General features: G+C 42.4%; 2 protein-coding genes across 2 annotated transcripts in view; one reads left to right on the top strand and one right to left on the bottom strand.

Annotated features, from left to right (window-relative positions):
• DMGDH (dimethylglycine dehydrogenase) overlaps positions 1–1341 on the bottom strand; it is a 75587-nt gene extending 74246 nt beyond the window's left edge. The window contains exon 1 of the mRNA XM_073344137.1: positions 1240–1341. Coding sequence (XP_073200238.1) covers positions 1240–1241 — 2 coding nt within the window. The 5' untranslated portion in view covers positions 1242–1341. The remainder of the gene's footprint in view (positions 1–1239) is intronic.
• On the top strand, positions 6–21662 carry LOC140911333 (betaine--homocysteine S-methyltransferase 1). Its single transcript, XM_073344145.1, has 8 exons — positions 6–236; positions 3876–4008; positions 9591–9709; positions 14355–14546; positions 15092–15239; positions 15710–15892; positions 19757–19985; positions 21302–21662. Exons 1-8 carry the CDS (start codon positions 189–191, stop codon positions 21492–21494), a joined length of 1245 nt encoding a protein of 414 aa, XP_073200246.1. The 5' UTR covers positions 6–188; the 3' UTR covers positions 21495–21662.
• Positions 21663–22059: the final 397 nt, after the last annotated feature.

The raw sequence follows: 22059 nt of genomic DNA, 5'->3' as shown, positions 1-22059 counted from the left end.
GTGGGAGGGTGTTGCCTATTCCGCAATGGGTGTTGGGCGCAGCCCCGGCCACCCAGGACCCACCCCCCATTCCGCCTCTCTGCCGGGGCTATAAAGGGGCGGGCGGGACGAGGCGCCCTGAGAGTCTCGCAGCGCCGCCGGCAGTCAGGAGCTGGGTGCAAAGGCAGCGCTCCTAACGCCCCGGAAAGATGCAGGCGCCGCCTGGCGGAAAGAGCCCCCAGCACGCCAAGAACAAGGTAAAGGCCCCGGGACTCGCGCCGGCCTAGGAGCCGCTGCAAGCGCAGGAAGTCCCCAGTCTGTGCCACGTGCAGGCGCCCTGTAGGCGCTGGGGGGACTGGAGCGGTCGGCCCGGCAGCTCCCTTGGGGGTAGCAGCGTATGGCACCTCCAGCTGTCCCGTGATATGCCCCAAGGAGAAGAGGCCGCCAAAGCTCACGCTGCCGCTAAGGGTTTGAGCCCCCTCACTTGCAAAGTCTGGAGAGGCAGCAGTGTTAGAACGAACAAGATCGCTTCGCTGATCTACCATGGGCGGGCACCATCCCCTGCTCCCACTCGGGGCTGCTGCTAGTGCATGGCTGAGGGAGGGGGTGGGAAATAGAACCGTCATGCAACTGAGTGGGGCTAAATCCTGCTCTGAGGACAGCAGCACGAGTCACCGCTCTGACACCGCCACCTCCTTCCAGGCACAGACCCTTTCCTCCCGGGGTATGGGAGGAGAGCCCCAGAACTTGAGGCTGAGAAGCAGTTTCTATAGTTGGCGGGTTCAACAGGCATTGTCACCTTTAGTAACAAAATTTGCAGGCCTTCTCTTTCCGAGGACCGTGTTCTTCAACTTTTTTTCATTTGGAGACCTCTAAAAAATTTCAAACGTGGGTTGCACCCCTTTGGAAATCTTAGCAATGTCTGCAGACCCCCCACTCACAGTAGCATGGATAGGAAATTTAAAAAGCCTTAGTTTTCCATGATGATTTTGCTGGGTGAAAGCCCCACACAGAGATTGGGGAAAAAAATTTTTTTAAATAAAAATGTGGGTTTTGGGGGACTGGGGTTTGGACCTCTGCAATTGGCCTCAGGAAAAACTGCCTTGAATTCATTTTTAACAGAATAATGGCTTACAAGTTCACATTAAAGAGTATGATTTGATTTAACTTTTCACATTAAAACAAAGTGTCCATATTTCATATTAACATGTACATGGTAGTTTGTAGTAGCTCGTAATTAATGCATGAGGTGATACGTACATTCACTGTTTCCTCCCCTTTAAAGTTTCAGCCCGCTGCTTCTTCATTAAACTTTTGAAGTGAACTCCCCTGGTGAAAGCTTCCTTGGCAGACCATGGAAACAGAGACCCAGATTATGATCTTCTACATCAGGGGTGGGCAAAAAATGGGCCGCATCCTGCCCATCAGACCTTTTAATCCGGCCCTTGAGCTCCCGCTGGGAAGCGGAATTGGAGCGGGGTCAGGGGCTTGCCTTGCTCCACTCCGCAAGTGCAGCAGCTCCGCATGGCTCCCGGAAGCAGGAGCAGCCAGGGGGTTCCGCATGCTGCCCCCGCCTCAAGCACCAGCTCTGCAGCTCCCATTGGCCGGGAACCATGGCCAGTGGGACCTGCAGGGGTGGTGCCTGTGGGTAGGGCAGAGCAGCATGGCCCTGCCTCCAGAGTGGGAAGAGGCCACTGTTTCCAGGAGCTGCTTCAGGTAAGTTCTGCCTGGATCCTGCACCCCTGAGCCACCTCCCCCCCCCGTGCCCCAGCCCTGATTGCCCTCCAAATCTTTCATCCCAGCCCAGTGCACCCTCCTGCACGCCAAACCCCTCATCCCCAGCCCTACCCCAGAATCTGCACTCCCAGTCGGAGCCCTGCCCTTGTGCACCCCTTCCCCAGCCAAGAGCCCCCTCCATCCCAGCCCAGAGCACCCTCCTGCACCCCAAACCCCTCATCCCTAGCCCCACCTAAAGTCTGCACCCCCAGCTGGAGCCCTCATTCCCCCCTGTGTGCCCCCATGCTCCCCAATCCCCTGCCTCAGCTGGCCCTTTATACAATTTCCATACCGAGGTGTGGCCTTCAGTCCAAAAAGTTTGCCCACCCCTGTTCTACATGGCAGATTTACTCTTTGCTTGGCCAGGCCCATTCTAGGCACTCAGTTATTCATTTGCAAACAATAATCTTAACAAAGGCTCTGAACTTTCATAGTTACAACAGAAATTCACTAATGCACATTAATGACTGGGAAACACCTTCTGAGTTGCTGAATTTTGCAAGTTGAGGCATGTTCCTGCTCACATTGAAATCAATGTCAAAACTTCCATTGCTGATTTTAGCTGGAGCAGTATCGGGCTCACAGTGCAAAAGCAAATCTTTTTTTTTTTTTTTTTTTAATAGCAGGGACGCTGGATTATTCAATTTACTTTGTTCATTTATTTGGAAAATGTCATTTTAGTCTGAAATATTTATGCTAATAGTATGTAAATCAATGTTCTTACAGTATAATTTGTAGAACAAAGTTAATGTGAGAGCTTACTCAGATCTCTGTCAAAGCTGTGCTGAGAAATAATTGGTCCTCTTCTTTGTACACTCAGTTTATGAGGTGTGTGGATTAGTGAAGTGCTAATTACAGAGGTTTTACTTTACACCTCTCAAAGAGAAAATCTATCGAAGGATGGAGACTAAAAAGTGGAAAAAGTCTTCTACCAAGGGCTTTCAAGCCACACACACCTGTACTTGCACAAAGCTTTCATTTTCCTCCTGAGCTCAGATACTACTGCATAAAACAACAAACTGTATTATGCCATCTGGAAAGGGTAGATATGGAGGGTAATGTGGCTAGTCTTAACACGCCCATGACTGTGTAGTCACTGTGAAAATGTCTGGGGACACCTGATTTTTTTTTTTCAATAAAATACAAACAAATATGAGATCAAAGGCAGAATCTAATATGTAGGGATATTGTGCAATTGTGGTACACTTATTAGAAGTCTTTGGGTACATAAACCAATGAGAGGAATATGAGACATCTAATATTTTCAGATACAACCAATACAACATTATCTTGCTCCAATATTGTTCATATTATAAAAAGAAAACTATACACATTTTCTTTGCACTAGCTTACAATTCAAGAGGCAGGGCAAAACATGCAAAAGCTGAATTTTTTTGTAACCTGGCATCTTTTTTTAAACTTCTGGGCTATGCAAAATGGGCAAGATTCTCTTTGATTTTTACAAATGTGTGTGAACAAATCCAACCAAGTGAAAACAGCTTGCACAGAAAGCTAAAATAAGATTACATTTTAAGATGCCAGATGTGTGTCAGTAAAATGTTACTTGCATGCATGCTTTTTTAACTGTGGCACGATACCTTCATTGTATCATTTTGTATCACAAGCGACTTGTGTTGTAGCATTTCCTAGGTGACCTTTTATCTCAGCTGAAGAGTAAATGAGTTACTAAAAAAGTCTGATGCACTAGTGTTTCTCTTCCAAAAGTTAACAAATCTTTTGGGAGCACTTAGGGCCTATAATGGGTGGGATTTTAACCATTTACTTTCACAGGAGCATGACAGGGCCCTTCACTTGTGATTTTTGGGAACAGTGCATTTTTCAGTTTTTAATAAAATTGTGATAATAGTCTGGAGCCTAAGTACTATATGTATGCTTATTATAATAAAATCCTACTTTTTTTGACAACTGACTTTCTGCCATTGTTTAAGCCTGAAAGATGCTTTAAAGAAACAGAATAATATGACGCTGCTGCTGTTTGCAGTAGCCCCCAAATTATGCTTGGCTGTTCCCAAAAAACAAAGAATGACCAAGTTCCTATCTTGAAAAGTGTGTAGCCTACAAAACTACAGTCCATCAACCTTTCCTCCTTTATTATTCAGGGTATTCTAGAACGTCTAGATGCTGGAGAAATTGTGATTGGAGATGGAGGATTTGTGATAGCTCTTGAAAAGAGAGGTTATGTAAAAGCTGGACCTTGGACCCCAGAAGCTACAGTAGAACACCCAGAAGCAGGTCAGTCTTCTGCCTCAAAGCATGAGGATTGAAAATTATAGCATAACAAGTGTAATGTAGATGCTATTTATGTACACAATCTTTTCTTAAAAACTTAATAGTCCTTATAACATCCTGTGGCAGCATGTTCCACAAGCCAGTTTACAATGGGTAGAAAAGTATTTCCTTTGAGACATTTAAAATGTGGTGTCCTTAAATTGAATACAGGAAATAGGAGTGCCAGAATAGCCTTCTTTATAACATTAGTTATTTTATAGACCTATTTCCTCACTCTAATCCTTCCAGTCTTCTTTGAGTCTTCCTTTGTATGGAAGCCTTCTCACAATGTCTTTTAACCAGGGCTTAAAACAATCTGACACTTGCTACTAATGTGCTGATAACCTATTTCTCATGTCTATAAGATGCTTATAACATTTATTAACACTTTATATGCTATCTATAAATATATTTTCTTGATATGAAGTGTGAACATTTCCTCTTCTGTGCAGTGTGGTGCCTCCTCTGCACTGTTGACTTTTGCTCCTCCACCCTACATGGTCATGTTACACAGAAAGTAGGTGTGGAAAATGGAGGAAGCAGCTGGCTGGGCCAGTTGGTATGAGAACTGCTACAGAGATATCAAATCCCTCCTACCTTGTAAGGAAAGCACATAAAAGATGGAGGCCCTGGACAGTGGGGAGGAAAGAAAAAAGAACTGAGGAAGAAAGTGGGAGCCTAGGAAGAAAAGGAGAAGATGAGGACTAAGAAAAGGAGAACATGGGAGGGAGGAGATAGGGAGGACAAGGTTTTATTTTATTTTTTGTAGGGGCGAGAAATGTTACCTGAGCAGAGATTAGAGAGTTCAGAAATGAGCCCTAAATACCTAAATGAGATGTGTAAACAACTTAAAATGCTATCATGGTACTGAAACCCTTGCAAGATCTCGAATACTATTGCTTGGTCACATGTGTGAGGTCAGATTTTGTCCACCTGGTGGGTTGAAATGAAAAATTATTTGAATGAGTTCTATAATGACACACTTTAAAAATACAGCACATCTTTAGCTAATACATCTCAACTATGACTGCAAAGAACTTTTAAATTATTGTCAAAATTCCTGTAGTTGCTAGAGGCCTCAACCACGATGGGGTCTATTGTGCTAGTCACTGTACACCGAGGAAGAAACAATCACTGCCTTTAAAGAATTTACAATCTAAATAGACAAGACAGGCAAAGGAAGTAACATCCCACTTTTACAAAAAGATTTAAAAATGTACAGCGAGATTGTGACATGCCAGAAGTCACCTAGGAAGTCTGTAGCCCAGCTGGGAATTATTGGGTGAAATTTGTTGGCCTTTGTTATGCAGGAGGTCAGACTAAATGATCGTGATGGTCCTTTCTGGCCTTAAAATTGATTAATTAAACCCAGTTATTGTGAGGTTTCAGGCCAGTGTCTAAACCATAAGGCCATCCTTCCTCTCTAAATATTGACAAATTTAAGATCCTGCTTGGATCCTGGTTGTTTGGGATAGTCATCTAATTTGCATGTTTATGAATTTTTTTTTTTTAGTTCACCTGCATCACCGATTCCTTGATTTTTTTTTTTTTTTTTTTTTGTGAACTGTAGTCTGCTGGGGATGCCACAATCATAAGCAAAGAGCACTCGAAGCCTGTGGGGAGAGGTAGATAAAACAAGTCAAGCATTATTAAGGAGCTCTAAGAGAATGTGTGGTCTCTCTTATTGACCCAGACTCTTAGCAGAAGTTGGAACCCTTCAGGAAGATGCTATTTCAGCCTTGCTGACAGTCCATTGACCCATGGAGGATACAAAAGACATGGGAAAGGCTCCTGTGGTTAGCACAATCTAGGTTCTGGAGCTCATAGAATCCTAGAATATCAGGGTTGGAAGGGACCTCAGGAGGTCATCTAGTCCAACCCCCTGCTCAAAGCAGGACCGATCCCCAGTTAAATCATCCCAGCCACGGCTTTGTCAAGCCTGACCTTAAAAACTTCTAAGGAAGGAGATTCCACCACCTCCCTAGGTAACGCATTCCAGTGTTTCACCACCCTCCTAGTGAAAAAGTTTTTCCTAATATCCAACCTAAATCTCCCCCACTGCAACTTGAGACCATTACTCCTTGTCCTGTCATCTGCTAGCACTGAGAATAGTCTAGATCCATCCTCTTTGGAACCCTCTTTCAGGTAGCTGAAAGCAGCTATCAAATCCCCCCTCATTCTTCTCTTCTGTAGACTAAACAATCCCAGTTCCCTCAGCCCCTCCTCATAAGTCATGTGTTCCAGTCCCCTAATCATTTTTGTTGGCCTCCGCTGGACTCTCTCCAATTTTTCCACATCCTTCTTGTAGTGTGGAGCCCAAAACTGGACACAGTACTCCAGCTGAGGCCTCACCAATGTCGAATAGAAGGGAATGATCACGTCCCTCGATCTGCTCGCAGTGGCCCTACTTATACATCCCAAAATGCTCAGCTGTACTAAGATAGCTGCAACTAAAGTTTCTAAGGCCAGAGAATGGTTGGCTGTATTCTTGTGATACTATTTTTTTTTTTTAATAAAGTTAACACATATGTGCGCACGCTGACACACACAAACCCCTCAGAAGGTGGTGAGTCTTGAACATGTTTTGACTGTTTTAGAGTAGGGTACGATTTCCGCTGGCTCACAGGGGAACAGCACTAATTTTACCCTGTAACACAGGCACCAGCATACTATACTACAATGATGGGTATTACTGCACTAGAAGAGGGTGTGCTGTAGTGTCACACAGCAGAAACAGGATCCATAAGGAGAGCTAGCCAGAAATTGTTTAAAATTAGACAAAAATTGTGAAAATTGTAAAAAGCATTTTCAATTTTCTGACTAGCTGTATCAATGACCCTTTATGGAAAGCGTCTGATAGAAAAACAAACTAGTGGATCATAGAAGTTTTCTGAAGTAGCCCTTTGTTTGGAAAGAATGAATGACCTATTTTTAAAATTATAATTAAAAATAAATGCTGCTCACACCAGAGTTTTTGACTGCCTCTGTTCAAAGGATGTGAGATTGAAACTTGATACTGCTAGTTGATGCAGGATTTGAAGAACTTTTAGAACTCTGAAGCTGAGCAACAAGCTATGTTCCTGACTGGTTCTTGTGTAATAGCTGGTATAAGCGGTGTTCTGTTAGAGCAGCCTCCTGGGTTATTCCAGAGTATGAGTGCAGGATTTTGTTTTTAATAAGAGTGGTCTGGTTTTTGTGCTCAGCACTGTCCTCTACTGAGTGGAATCAAACTTGACCATGTACATAGATACTCTACTCTCCTGAGGGCAGGAGTGCTACCACTGTACAAATAATAAATAATACTAAGTTTGGATAGAAAAGGGGGAATAGCAATTGCTGACTGTAAGAGGATGGTGCTTGGCAGTACACTAACATTTTCACATAAAATATTGCTTTTGTGCTTTTTAATTTCCAAAATTGGTAGTTATTCCTGTGACAGGCTGGCTTGCCTGTGTGATGGAGAGTTTGGGGCTAAGCCAGCCCTGATTACAAGATGAGCCCCACCTGAGAGGAATCAGGTGATTCTGATATAAAAGCCAGCAGGGAGCTGTAGAGAAAGAGTGGTAGAGGCTGTTTCATGCAGGAAGCCTGTTGGTAAGCTGAGAAATGCTCAGGAAACAAAAACCAGAGAAGCTATAGTTGGCTTGAAGACGCATCTGTAGGGAGCAAGACTGGTACCTACAGAGACATTGAACTTGGACCCAGCTCTGGGAAAGAGGGCTAGGAAGCCCCCAACTAAGGAAAGAGACACTAAACTGGGCTTGGGACCTGGAGTGCCCGTATGTGCCTGGGGACTGAGTAAAGTGGACCACAGGTGGAGAATATTCTAATTTTTCTTTAGCCTGTGTGGAGTTTAAGGAGCCCTGTGAAAGAGGGAAAAGGGGCACTCAGGCAGCAATAAGTGGCCACAGTGCTACAACTACTATTTTGTTTTTCACAGGCTAGAGCAGTTCTCTTATCTTCAGTATTGACTAATTTCCTGGGCAGTTGCTGTGTTCCCTTTCTCACACCGATCTAAGGGCTGGTCTACACTAAAGCTGTAAGTCAATCTAAGTTACATTACTTAGGTCGACTTACAGTGGTGTCTACACAACACTGTGTTGATGGGAGACACTCTCCCGCCAACTTATCTTATGTTTCTCAAGGAGGTGGAGTACATAAGTCGATGGGAGAGCACTCTGCCATCAACTTGGTGTGTCTTCACCAGACCTACTAAATTGACACCACTGCATCAATCACAGCAGTGCTGATTTAGCCAGAAGTGTAGACATGCCCTTAGTCTGATCTCTTTCCGTACTTCCTCTTCCTTTTGCTGACATCTGCTTTCCTTTCCCATTCACTTTACTACCTTACAGCAATCCTGCTAAGTGACACTTTGTTACCCAGAATTTTCAGAACCCAAAGCAACGGTAACGTAACTGTTTCTCTCCAGGTGGTGTCAGGAATAAATCAATGGGGACACAGTTCCTCTGTCTGATATGATACAAACCAGAGTGCTTTTACCTAAAAGTACTTTTTTTTTTATTAGATCTTAAGCACACACAAATATTGTCACAGTAGGTTCAGAGCATCTTTAAACTTTATATTTACAAAAGTTAAGATGGCCTTGAGGAATCAACAGCTAGGCTTCTGGGGGGCCCCTCCTTCTGTTTAGCTGCTGGAGAACTTAGTTATCAGATCCTTGCCCAAAGAAAACTTCCTCAGACTGCTCCAAAGCACACTTTCTAATTAAACTTTTTATAAATTTTCTCCAGACAAAGACTATATCTCAAAATAGTCCCTGGTAGGCTAACAATTTCCCTAGAAACAGCCAATAACAATTCATTATTCTCCTTATCAGAAAAGCATTTCTAATTAGAAAAACAATAAAACTTACATGTCAGAAGTGCCTAAAACTGAGGTTAGCTGTCCAAATATTCCTTCTGTTTTCAGGGAACCTTAACTTCCTGTCCCAAACTCCCATTCTGATGGCAAAACTGCAAACGTGCAGCTGCATGGCTTTGCCTCTCAGGGCCCTAAAACTATTTCTAGTTATGTGATGTTTGGGTTTCAGCTGCCAGTGGTTGAACATACAAAATGGCTGACTGCAGTGCTGTCAAGTGCTGGGGTACATGCAGAAATGTCAATTTAGGGGCTACAGATTGGGAGGTCTGCAGTACAGCAAAAGATAGGCAAGGTGCCAAAGATTCAGTGAGTGAGCTTACTGGCAGGGTAACTGTAGGGTAAAAGATCCTCAATGGTTGACTAGACAGATCACTGACCGTCTCAGCAGAGGCTGTTTGACTGGCTAAGGAGACTGAATTATCTGCTTTCCCCTATAAATTGTCCCTCCAGGTTTAGAGGTAAATCAACAGAGAAGGTGGCAGTGTTTGCTGCAGATGCTGTACTTGCTCCAAAACTAAGTAGATGTCTTTTTACAATACCATTAATTCAGAACCTTTCCTAAGTTAACATAACCTAACCAATAAACATGTAACTGTGCAAGCAGGTGCTAAAGTGGTGGCAACCATATCAAACTTTATTTTGCCTTTTTTAATATCTTGCAGTTCGTCAACTTCATCGGGAATTCCTCAGAGCTGGATCAAATGTTTTACAGACATTCACCTTTTATGCCAGTGAAGATAAATTAGAGAATAGGGGCAACTATGTAGCTGAGAAAATATCTGTGAGTAAAACACTGGTTTTAATGGTGATCTATGGAAAATGGATACTCTTCTCTGATTTGAACACAGGTTTCTTTTTACAGCTTGTCAGAGTTAATTTAGTGATATTCAAGGGCATGGAAATAAAAATTCAAATCAAATGGGGGGGGGTGGCTTGTGATTTCATAGTCTGAAGTGGTAGGAAGGACCTTCGGCTTACAATGGCAAAGGGAAAAAAATCAAAACATGGGTAGTAGTGAGAAGAGGGGGAAAGAATACTGAGTCATATTTTTATTCAACTTAAAGAACTTAGTTTATCTGGAATTATCTTACATGGGGTACATTAAGGACTGAATCCACAAACAGCAAGATAAGTGGTAACAGGGAATCCTTCAGCATCTGGAGAAAGGACCCAATCCTAGAAATTATGACGAATCCCAGAGAAAATATGTGGATAACAAATGAATGTGTGCTAAGAGCATATCCTCTACAACACAGCAATAACCAGTAGATCCAAAATATTGATTTTGGTCGTAAATCTAACCCCCTCTTTAGGTGAAGAGGGGCCCTAACAGCAGAACTACTGTGATTGTGCTGCACAAGGGAGGAGAAAGATATTGTGAGCCCCCTGGGTATAGGAGTGGGTGTGGACTCTAGCTCAGGGCTCTGCAAGAGCCCTGTATAGCAAGTCTTTTGGGAATGGAGAGTTTGCCACTGTGTGGTTCCTCTCATTCTTCTCCCTGTGAAGGGGGTCACATTGCCTGCTCAAGCCTTTGGTACGTGGAAAGGATTCTATGAGGGGAACAAATTCCTCCCCTCATCCCTGTGGAGATCTCCATGCTCTGAGAAATTACTCAGGTTAGAATCATAGAATATCAGGGTTGGAAGGGACCTCAGGAGGTCATCTAGTCCAACACCCTGCTCAAAGCAGGACCAATCCCCAACTAAATCATCCCAGCCAGGGCTTGGTCAAGCCTGACCTTAAAAATATCTAAGGAAGGAGATTCCACCACCTGCCTAGGTAACACATTCCAGTGTTTCACCACCCTCCAAGTGAAAAAGTTTTTCCTAATATCCAACCTAAACCTCCCCCACTGCAACTTGAGACCATTACTCCTTGTTCTGTCATCTGCTACCATTGAGAACAGTCTAGATCCATCCTCTTTGGAACCCCCTTTCAGGTAGTTGAAAGCAGCTATCAAATCCTTCCTCATTCTTCTCTTCTGCAGACTAAACAATCCAGTTCCCTCAGCCTCTCCTCATAAGTCATGTGTTCCAGTCTCCTAATCATTTTTGTTGCCCTCCGCTGGACGTTTTCCAATTTTTCCACATCCTTCTTGTAGTGTGGGGCCCAAAACTGGAGACAGTACTCCAGATGAGGCCTCACCAATGTCGAATAGAGGGGAACAATCACGTCCCTCGATCTGCTGGCAATGCCCCTACTTATACATCCCAAAATGGCCTTCTTGGCAACAAGGGCACACTGTTGACTCATATGCAGCTTCTCGTCCACTGTAACCCCTAGGTCCTTTTCTGCAGAACTGCTGCCGAGCCATTTGGTCCCTAGTCTGTAGCGGTGCGTGGGATTCTTCTGTCCTAAGTGCAGGACTTTGCACTTGTTGAACCTCATCAGATTTCTTTTGGCCCAATCCTCGAATTTGTCTAGGTCCCTCTGTATCCTATCCCTACCCTCCAGCGTATCTACCTCTCCTCCCAGTTTAGTGTCCTCTGCAAACTTGCTGAGGGTGCAATCCACACCATCCTCCAGATCATTTATGAAGATATTGAACAAAACCGGCCCAAGGACTGACCCTTGGGGCACTCCGCTTGATACCGGCTGCCAACTAGACATGGAGCCATTGATTACTACCTGTTGAGCCTGACAATCTAGCCAACTTTCTATCCACTTTATAGTCCATTCATCCAGCCCATACTTCTTTAACTTGCTGGCAAGAATACTGTGGGAGACCATGTCAAAAGCTTTGCTAAAGTCAAGGAACAATACGTTAACAACAGGTTAAGTGCTGGGGCAGCATTTGGGGCCTAATTAACAAATCAAGGTTATCCTAAAGCCTCTGCATGTATCAGAATGAGATACTTAGTTCTGCTCTTATACCACATCATCAGGTCTTGCCCACTTAGACTGTCATAACTTACATTCAGCCTGACTTCATACTTCCATCCAGTTAATGATAAATATGCTGAGCCTGATTCTACCCAGAAGATACAAATAATTTCCAGTGGGATGTAAAAGAGTTGCTTATATCCCAAAAGGGGGGGAGCATTGAGCCCTGAGTCATTACTCATGTTGTGGCACTGTGCATTGTTTTGACAAGAAGATCCCAATGTGGGAGTGTCTCAAAACAGATTTCAGAGTAGCAGCTTATGCTCAAATTTGGTTAGTCTCTAAGGTGCCACAAGTACTCCCTCTCAAAACAGAGTGGCTATACATTACTCTATGATCAGAATGCCTTCAAATGACTTTTTCTAACATTGCTATAAACATTTTTTCTTAAATTCTTCTGTCCCCATTAACATTGGACCCATATTTTCCTATGTTTTTATTAAGTCATTCAGATTGAAGTGATTGAGTTTGCATAAAGAGGATGAATGCTTTAGTCTATTTTTTTTTTTTAACTTAAATCCCTGTTTCTGTTGGTTGGACATGCTTCCATACCTATAAGGAGAACCTTGCTGTTTGTTCAATCAATCCCAGATCATGACTTTTTAAACAAATTGTTGTTTTTCTGCCCAGTTTAATCTGTTTTCACAAATTCTCTTTGCACTACTAACTTGGGTGTATGGGGTACTTGGCTTTCAGTCTACATTGATTAATCAATCATAAGTACTGATATCTGTTTTCTTTTATACACCTATTGTGATCGACCCAGGCCAGTTGGGTACAGCAGAGTAGTTGAAGGGAGATACAATGGCCACTGGATAAGCAGTTTTCTGTTCCCTGACTGACAGGAGCAGGGGCTGCTCCAGGCTAGGGTGGACACATGACTCCAATTAGCCTGCAAAGAGTCAGGTGAGGCTGTTAAACTAATGTGAACATCTGACTGTAAGGCCCCCTCTGATACTATAAAAGGGCTCACTCCAGTCTGGCTGAGGAGAGCCAGGGAGCAGAAGCGTGGTTGAAGGGCTGGGTAAAGAAGACATCCTCAAGCCATTGGAACAGGAGCCCTAAGGTAAAGGTGAAGAAGGCATTGAGAGGGAAACAGGAGAGCTGTGGGGAAGTGGCCTAGGGAAATGTAGCAACTCTGGCAGTGGAAGATCCGCTCCCAACAGCTGTTGCTATTCGGGTCCCTGAGCCGGAACCCGGAGTAGAGGGTGGGCCCAGGTTCCTCTCAACCTGCTACTACAGAAATGCCTCCTGGGAGGGGAAGACAGGCCCCTGTTAGGACAGGAGGCTAAACTGTTCTGGAATAAGCCCATAGGGACAACAGACTGTGCAAGTTATCTCACCAACCTCCTTGCTGGCTTATGATGAAAAGGGCTCAGTAGACTGTACCTGGCCCCAGAGAGAGATGGGCTACCTAGAGGGTCACAGTGAGCCTCTGAGGCTAGCATAAACCACCTGGAAGCGCAGGACCCACAGGGACAAGGTCAGAGCTCTGCCACACCTTATATTTAAATTTGTTGATTTATTATTTTTTACAATGGGATAATTAATGCTACACTAGTTAAAATTTATTTTGATTCTCACAGATGTATGTACAAGATCCAGCTTAGTAATTTGAGTTTCCAAATTATAATATACCAACCACAGACAAGCAACACTTCTCAATTTATAAAAATATATATAAACATATCCATATTAGGCTCTATAGGTGGTCTTTTGAACTGTAAAAAAGAATCTGTTTAAAACAGTTGCTTATAATAAGCATTATTTTAGAAGCAGAAAATTCATAGGAGGTTCTTTTATATGTGGCTATATAAAATATCTTGATGGAGGTGTTGTCTGCATACTAACTACGTTTAATTATGGCTTGACTATGAGGGCTCCAAAACATCTTAGTATGATGAAAATCTATTGGAAATATGTTGTCTTTTTATATATAGTTAACTTACCAAAAAGCCCAACCAACCTTTAAATATCCCTACTGTGATGACTGGTGAGTAACCAGTCAGGTACTCAGTACAACAGGTTAACCAACAGACTTCTTAATGATCCATTGTGAGGTGTGAGAAACCAGATAGACTTGGTACTCTTTATTCTAGGGCCCTAAGCAGCTCCTCTGTGGGGGGGCCCCAGGCCTTTGTGGGGGGGCTGGCTTGGGCGGAAGGGGGGAACCACCCCCAAGCACTCACCTGCGGTGCGGCTGCGGCCAGGTCTCTGCACTTCCCACCATGGGTGACTGCAGCCCTGGCCCTTCTGCGGAGCTCAGGGGCCTGGGGGAGGAGCAGGGGCTGGAGCAGCATGCAGCTGCGTAGGTGCCCCAAATTTCCTGGTGCCCTATGCCACTGCGTACTTCGTGTATGGGTAAGGATGGCCCTGCATTAGTTGGTACTTTAAAATGTTTTAATGAAACAAAGTCTAAAATTTTAAATTAGTTTTAGAAATAAACATGAAACTAATTATGGTTCCCAAGACTCATTTTTCTTCTGAAATGCAGGCATTTCTGTAGTAAATCAGTACTGATGTAGTCTGTTCTCATATTTTAGGGCCAGACAGTGAATGAAGCTGCTTGTGACATTGCAAAGGAAGTGGCTAAAGAAGGAGATGCTTTGGTAGCTGGAGGAGTCAGTCAGACACCATCATACCTGAGTGGCAGAGATGAAGCTGAGGTTAAAGCAATTTTTCGACAGCAGCTGGATGTCTTTGCCAAAAAAAATGTGGACTTCTTAATTGCAGAGGTAAATCCAACTGTAAAGAAACAAAGTGCCTTCAATTGATGCAATTTACCAGCTGATCAAATTTCCTTAGAATTGAAGTCTAGTCAGTTTTTTGGGAATTCACATATATGTTGATGCCTCCTTTAAAATTTGCTACTGTGCTCTTATGCAAATAGTAGCAGATATATTTTTCCAAATACAATACTGGCAGACATTGTAGTGTAGAGTGCAACCGAGACCCTAACCCCAAATCTCTGTTCTGGTCTGGGCAGAAATGAAAGGGGAGGGTCATCCTTCTCTGGGGTGCTTTGTGCAGCCATTTACACAGAACAAATTGTACAAACATGATCTAAATCCCAGTAACGGAGGCGGAGGGTCTGATTCTATTAATCTTTACAGCAGTGTAAGCCAGGAGTAACTACTGGAGTCAATAGTTACGCTAATGTAAATGAGGAGACTCAGGCCCTGAAATCTACCTGGGTGGGAGGGGTAGAGATTAAGGAGTGTGTAACACTTAGGCTGGGTCCTCATGCATAAGAAAATAGATTAGATTTACTTTCTTTCAGTATTTTGAACATGTTGAAGAAGCTGCATGGGCTGTTGAAACCTTAAAAGAATCTGGGAAGCCAGTCGCAGCTACCTTGTGCATTGGTCCAGAGGGAGACTTGCATGGTGTACCACCTGGAGAATGTGCTGTCCAACTGGTAAAGGCTGGTAAGAAATTTCCTCCTCCTCCATATAATCCGTAAAAAAAAAATATTTTTTTAGGAGTACAGTAACATAAAGTTGCATTTTTCAGGCACATAATTACAATGTTAAGCGAATCTAATTTCCCCATAAGAATTAGTGTAAAGGGGAGGTTGGGGAGGGGGGGTTTCCAGGGAAAAAATTTTCACCGGACAAAAGACTAGATAAAAAGTCTTTTGTCCGGTGAAAATTTTTTCCCTGGAAAAGTAAGGGGTGTGTGTGTACTTCTACTGTGGGGGGCACCATGCAGGATCTTAAGAGATTCTCTATCTCCTGTCCTGCCACTTGATTTTGCTCTGATTGGCTTGTGGTCGTACTGGTAGTGTAGAGGTTGAATGCTTTACTTCCAAAGCACTCTGGCTATGAATTTTAATTGCTATTACATCATTGCCCAGTTCCTGGAAAGCCATGTAACTGGAAAGTTGTCTTCTTCACAGGTGCTTCTATTATTGGAGTGAACTGCCATTTTGATCCAGAGACTTGCCTGAGAACTGTGAAGCTCATGAAAGAGGGCTTGGAGGCTGCTAAACTGAAAGCACATCTGATGTCTCAGCCTCTTGCTTTCCATACCCCTGACTGTGGGAAGCAGGGCTTTATTGATCTTCCAGAATTTCCTTTTGGTAAGACCTAGTCCATTTAAAAAAATTTTTTTTTTTAAATTAGTGATGTTTAGTAAAGAAAAAGCTGCAGTGGTATCCGTGCATGCAGTGGCATCAATCCATACACTATTGTGCAGAATTTCAAATTAAGGAAAGTCAGAGCAGTTGATATTAACCAAAATGAATTTTAGAATTATAGAACTGTTGGGCTGGAAGGGATCTCAAAGTCCTCAAATCCAGCGCCCTGTACTGAGGCAGGACCAAGTAATCCTAGACCATCCCTGGCAGACGTTTGTCCAACCTGTTCTTAACCTCCAATGATGAAGATTTCAGTCTCCTTTGGAAGCCTGTTTTAGAGCTTAACTGCCCTTTATAGTTAAAGTTTTTCCTAATGTCTAACCTAAATCTCCCTTGCTGCAGACTAACCCACTACTTTTTGTCCTACTTCTAGTGGACATGGAGAACAATTGATCAGAGTCCTCTTTTTTTTTTTCTTTTTTTTTTCTATTTATAACAGCCCTTAACTTATTTGACCTATCAAGTCTCTTTCCTCTCCCCCCCCCCCCCCCCCGGCCCATCTTCATTTTTAAGGTTTTCAAAATCTTTTCTCACTTTGCTGCTCTCCTCTGGACTCTCTCCAATTTGTCTACAGCCTTCCTAATCTGTGGTGCCCAGAATTGGACATACTACTCCAGTTGAGGCCGCACAAGTACTGAGTAGAGCGGGACAGTTACCTCCTGTGTCTTACATACAATATTTCTGTTAATACCCCCAAGAATATTAGCCTTTTTAGCCACTGCATCAAACTAACTCAAATTCAATTTGTGATCTACTATAACCCCCAGATCCTCTTTCACAGTACTGCCACCTAGTCACTTATTCCCCAATTTATAGCTGCACATCTAATATTTTCCTTCCTAAGAGAAATACTTTGCATTTATCTTTATTACATTTCATCTTCTTGAATTAAGACCAGTCTCTCCAATTTATCAAGGTCATCTTGAATTCTAATCCTGTCCTCCAAAGTGCTTGCAACCCCTCCCAGCTTAGTGTCATCTGCAAATTTTATAAACATACTCACTCAATTTATCAAAAATATTGAATAGTATCAGACGGAGGACTAACGCAATTGGAACCCATTAGATACATCCTCCCAGTTTGACAGCAAACCATTCGTAACAAGTCTTTGGGGACAGTTTTTCAACTTGTTGTGCACTCACCTTACAATAATCTCATCTAGACCACATTTCCCTAGTTTTCTTATGTCAAAACCCTTACCAAAATCAAGGTATCACATTCACTGCTTAACTCTATCCATTAGACCAGTAACTTTGCCAAAGAAGGAAATTAGGTAGGTTGTGTCAAGAAAAAAATTATGCCAGATCTTGCTGGCTATTCTTCCTAACCCTCTTATTTTCTAGGTTATTACAAGTTGGTTGATAATTTATTCCAGTATCTTTCCAGGCATTGAAGTTAGACTACCTGATAGATATATAATGCCCTGGGGTTCTCTTTGTTCCCCCTTTTAAAGATAGGTACTATGTTGGCCCTTCTCCAGGCCTCTGGGACCTCACCTGTCCTCCATGAATTCTCAAAGACCATCACTAATGGTTTCTAGATTGCTTCAGCTAGTTCCTAAAGGTTCCTAGGATGAATTTCATTAGGCCCTTCTGACTTGAATATCTAACACGCCTAAGTAGACTTTAATCTATTCTTTCCTTATCTTGGCTTGCGTTCCTTCCTCTTTATTAATACTAATTGTGTTGAGTACCTGGTCACCTTTTTAGTGAAGGCTGAAGCAGAATAGACATTAAACACTTCAGCCTTCTTGATGTCCTCAGCTATTAGCTCTCCTTCACTGCTAAGTAAAGGGACCTGCACTTTCCTGTCTCTCCTGCTCCTAAAGTATTAAAAGGTAATATGAAGAGATTCTTTTATGTCACTTGCTAGGTGTAACTCCTTTTGTGCCTCAGTCTTTCTGATTTTGTATCTACATGCTTGTGCTATTCTTTTGTATTCCCCATTACTAATTTATGCATGTTTCCACTTTTTGTAGGATTCCTTCTTGATTTTTTTTCAGACCATTAAAAAGCTCCTTAATGGCTTTTAACTAGTCGTTTTTTTCCCCCCCCTTTGTATAGCGATAGTTTGCAGTTGTGCCGTTTTAATATTGTCTCCTTGAGAAACTGCCAGCTCTCCTGAACTCCTGTTTCCCTTAGAATTCTTCCCATGGAGCCTTACCTGTCTTCTGAGTTGACAGTCTTTTTTTTTGTTTTTTTGTTTTTTTTGTTCATTGTCCTTATTCTGCTGCTCTCACTCCTTCCTTTTTTCTTAAAATCATTAAATCTAACATTTTCATGATTTTCATCCAATTTGCCTCCACCTTCAGATTCATTATCAATTCCTCCCTGTTGGACAGAATCAAGTCAAAAATAGCTGTGCCCCAGCTACTTTCTCCACTTCATGAAACAAAAAGTTGTCCCCAGTACATTCCAATCATGTATTGGAAATTTTTGTGTGTTTTTTGCTGTATTACTTTCCCAACAGATGCCTGGATAGTTAGTTTCTCCCCTGCCTCCCCCATTACTACAACGTCTTGTGTTTTTTGGATATTTGATGTTTGCTCTAGAAATGCCTCATCCACCTTCTCTTCCTGATTTGGTGGCCTATGGCTGACCCTTATCATGATATCACCCCTAATTATTATTATTATTATTTTTTTTTTAACCCCCTTTGTATTTACCCAGAGTCTCTCAACTGGTCTGCCTCACACCTCCACCTGGATCTCAGAACAAGTGTATATATTCTTGATGTATAATGCAACACCTCGTCCCTTTTTATCCTGCCTGTCCTTCCTGAACAAGCTATGCCTCTCTATGCCAATATCCCAGTCATGAGATTTATCCCACCAAGTCATAATTTATCTTGTGTACTAATGCTTCAATGTAGGCACTACTTACACCGACGGGTAGGGTTCTCACATCAGCATAGGTAATCCACCTCCCCAAGAGGCAGTAGCTAGATCTACATTGGTTCAATGCAGCACTTCTGATCCCCTGCAAGTAACTTACGGTTTGGGGAGAAGGGAAGCATAGCTGTCTTCTCTTCGACTCCAGGCAGCAGCAGAGGGAACAAAGGGTAGGATAGAGGCCATTTGCCACGTGGTAGGTGGAATTGAATGTCTATTGAGCCTGGTATGTTACAGAGCAGCTGGCCACATCTGCTGTTCCCTATCTCACACTCAAAAAGCAGGTGAGAAGTGCAAGGGGCTATTGGTGTGTTTCACCCAGTTGCAGGTGTTTAAAATTATTGAAGTCTGTTTCCCCAGGCACAAAGTGGTTGGGTGATTTTTTTTTTTTTTTTTTTTTTTCCTGAAGTGCAGGCATTAACAATGGGTTTCTTAAAGCACTGAGATGCTATTACTCCACATACATAGAAGCGGAGTAGAGTTAAACACTCATACTATTTTAAGAGGTACTGGCATTTTTTAGTAAAGATCAATAAGAAATTAAATATGAATGAAGCCTGTATTTTAAGTGTGACCTGATTTACACTTAAATACCCACCTAGTAGCTGGCACTCGATTTAGGGCTTTGTCAGATTAGAATTTGGCAGGCTTTATCCCTCTGGAACAAGGAAACTTCTGGCAAGTATGCAACAGAGGAGCATTCCAACACCTAAAAGCTGAAATGTAATGAAATATTTCATCAGTAGCATCCAGACTGATTAACAGTGTTTAAATCTTTACTGCAATAGCCCAATTATGCCTGTGACATTGTACTTTGCACGTTTGCGAAATTAACTGTAGCTGAAAATGTAAAGCGATTTTACTAAATATCTGCTAAAACTAAGTATTACAGTTAAAGCTGACACATATCATTGTAGCTCTGGAGCCAAGAATTCTCACGAGATGGGATGTGCAAAAATATGCAAGAGAGGCCTATAACTTAGGGATTCGATACATTGGAGGCTGCTGTGGATTTGAGCCTTATCACATCAGAGCAATAGCTGAGGAACTGGCCACTGAAAGAGGATTTTTGCCACCGGCTTCTGAGAAACATGGTAGCTGGGGTAATAACTTGAGCATGCACACCAAACCCTGGGTCAGAGCAAGGTATGTATAATAACTATAGTACTTCGCTTAAATGGCACATTAAATATGCTCCCTTCAGGTGGCTTTAGCAGTCTTTCTTCTTGGGCAGACTGGCCATGGAGAGGAGGAGAAGTCCCATTTGCCTTCCTTCCCACCCTTAAATAGGATTTACATAAGGTGGGAATCCTTTGTTTCCCAAACGTGACCCACCCCCTTTCCCTTCCAGTGGAAAGTTTACAAGAAGTCCCAGATACTGTTTACTATCAGGTGAGAAGACCACCTGACTCAGTAGTATCACAGCATCCATGAGTCAGTGGCAGTATGGAGTGTCTGCAGGAAGGCCAAGTCTTTTCACAGTCCATTGTCCTTGCTGATGGACTATCCCCCTTGTCTGGCTTTTCAATTGTTGTACCTGAAATGTTAGCAGTGGGAGTCGTCGTCGTCCCCCCCCCCCCCGCCCATAGTAGCACAGTTGAAATACAGATACATAGTCAATATTCCTAACTTCAGATACAGAAATAATACAGGCATACACATTGGATAATCACATTCAGTAAATTGAAAAGGAGTACTTGTAGTACCTTAGACTAACAAATTTATTTGAGCATAAGCTTTCATGAGCTTTGTTTAGCTTCTAAGGTGCCACAAATACTCCTTTTCTTTTTGCGGATACAGACTAACATGGCTGCTACTCTGAAACCTGTCATTTCAGTAAATTATAACCTTTCCAATTATATCTTAAAAGACCCATCTTCCATAAAGTACATCTCAGTTATGTCATATTATAAGCATATTTTCATAAAGAATATGGTGTGAAATGTCACAAATGCCTTAGCATGTTAAAACAATTAACTTCTTACGCTTTAATTTGTTTGCCCAATGGGTCTTCTCAGACTACTTTGAGGATTGGTCTTGACATTTGTGCCCACTCCCCCCCCCATTTGTTGTTGGTTAATACAATTCAGTGCATCTGTATTGGTTTTGGGAACATATAACTAGAGGCCCCTTAAAATGAAAGAATTGTAATGTTTTGGTTTGGATTAACATGAAAGTTATTCATAGCAACTTCTAAGATATAGAATTAATATAGACTACCATGCTAATACCTATTTGGTAAGTGGCTTAAAATGTTGCTTTAAAAGAATAGAAAACACTTCTTTTAACACCACCAGTCTTCATAAATTTCTTCCTGTATCCAGACCTCACATTGAGCTAAAACTTATGCAAATGAATTAAATCCACTGACCATTTTGATCTAGTTGTTAAAATATTTTAGACTGTTGTAACATTTCCTCAGCCTCATTCATTAAAAATATTAAACATTTTTCTTTCTTTAGGGCAAGAAAAGAGTACTGGGAGAATCTGTTGCCTGCTTCAGGCAGGCCATACTGTCCTTCAATGTCAAAACCAGATAACTGGGGAGTGACTAAAGGCGCTGCAGAGCTGATGCAGCAGAAAGAAGCAACAACTGAACAACAGCTGAAGGAGCTCTTTAAGAAACAGACGTTCAAATCAAATATAGTAGCTTAAGTATGAGCCTGAAATATGTATGGAGAATTTCCAAATGTGCTTGCATCACATGAAATAACTTGTGAAGACAAATGTCCATGTATCCATTTACATGTAATGGAAGAAGCTAAATGCAGACAGAATTTGATCGCAAATGAGATCAAATCTTAATAAAACACATTTCTATAAGACTGTTAGTGCTTATTCCTTCACCTACTTACTTCCCTCGTCATTCTCACATGAACAGAGAGCAACAATACCTGAAGACCAAAGGTGCAAACTATTAAATGTTTATTGGAGTGAACTTCCAGCAAGCAATGATTCAAATTTTCTTCCTCAATGTCCCCCTTCCCAGCTCTAATGCCACAGAGCCTTGCCTGTGTCCCTGTCCCATTCCCCCCTGCTTAGCAAAACACAATTCCAATTCCACACCTGCATTTCCTGTTCCCATTTCCCCCCCTTACTTCCTGATTGACTACAGACTATATAGTAAAATTTGAGTTCTGCTTAGCCATACCTTAACCCAGTCTTAACCTATTGTAACACGATTATCTAACCAATTATCCTACCACCTTAATTGTTTCTG

The sequence above is a fragment of the Lepidochelys kempii genome, chromosome 5 (assembly GCF_965140265.1).
Source record: "Lepidochelys kempii isolate rLepKem1 chromosome 5, rLepKem1.hap2, whole genome shotgun sequence".
NCBI lineage: Eukaryota > Metazoa > Chordata > Testudines > Cheloniidae > Lepidochelys > Lepidochelys kempii.
Note: the sequence above shows the minus strand (reverse complement) of the source record. Positions and strands in the feature narration are given on the sequence as shown.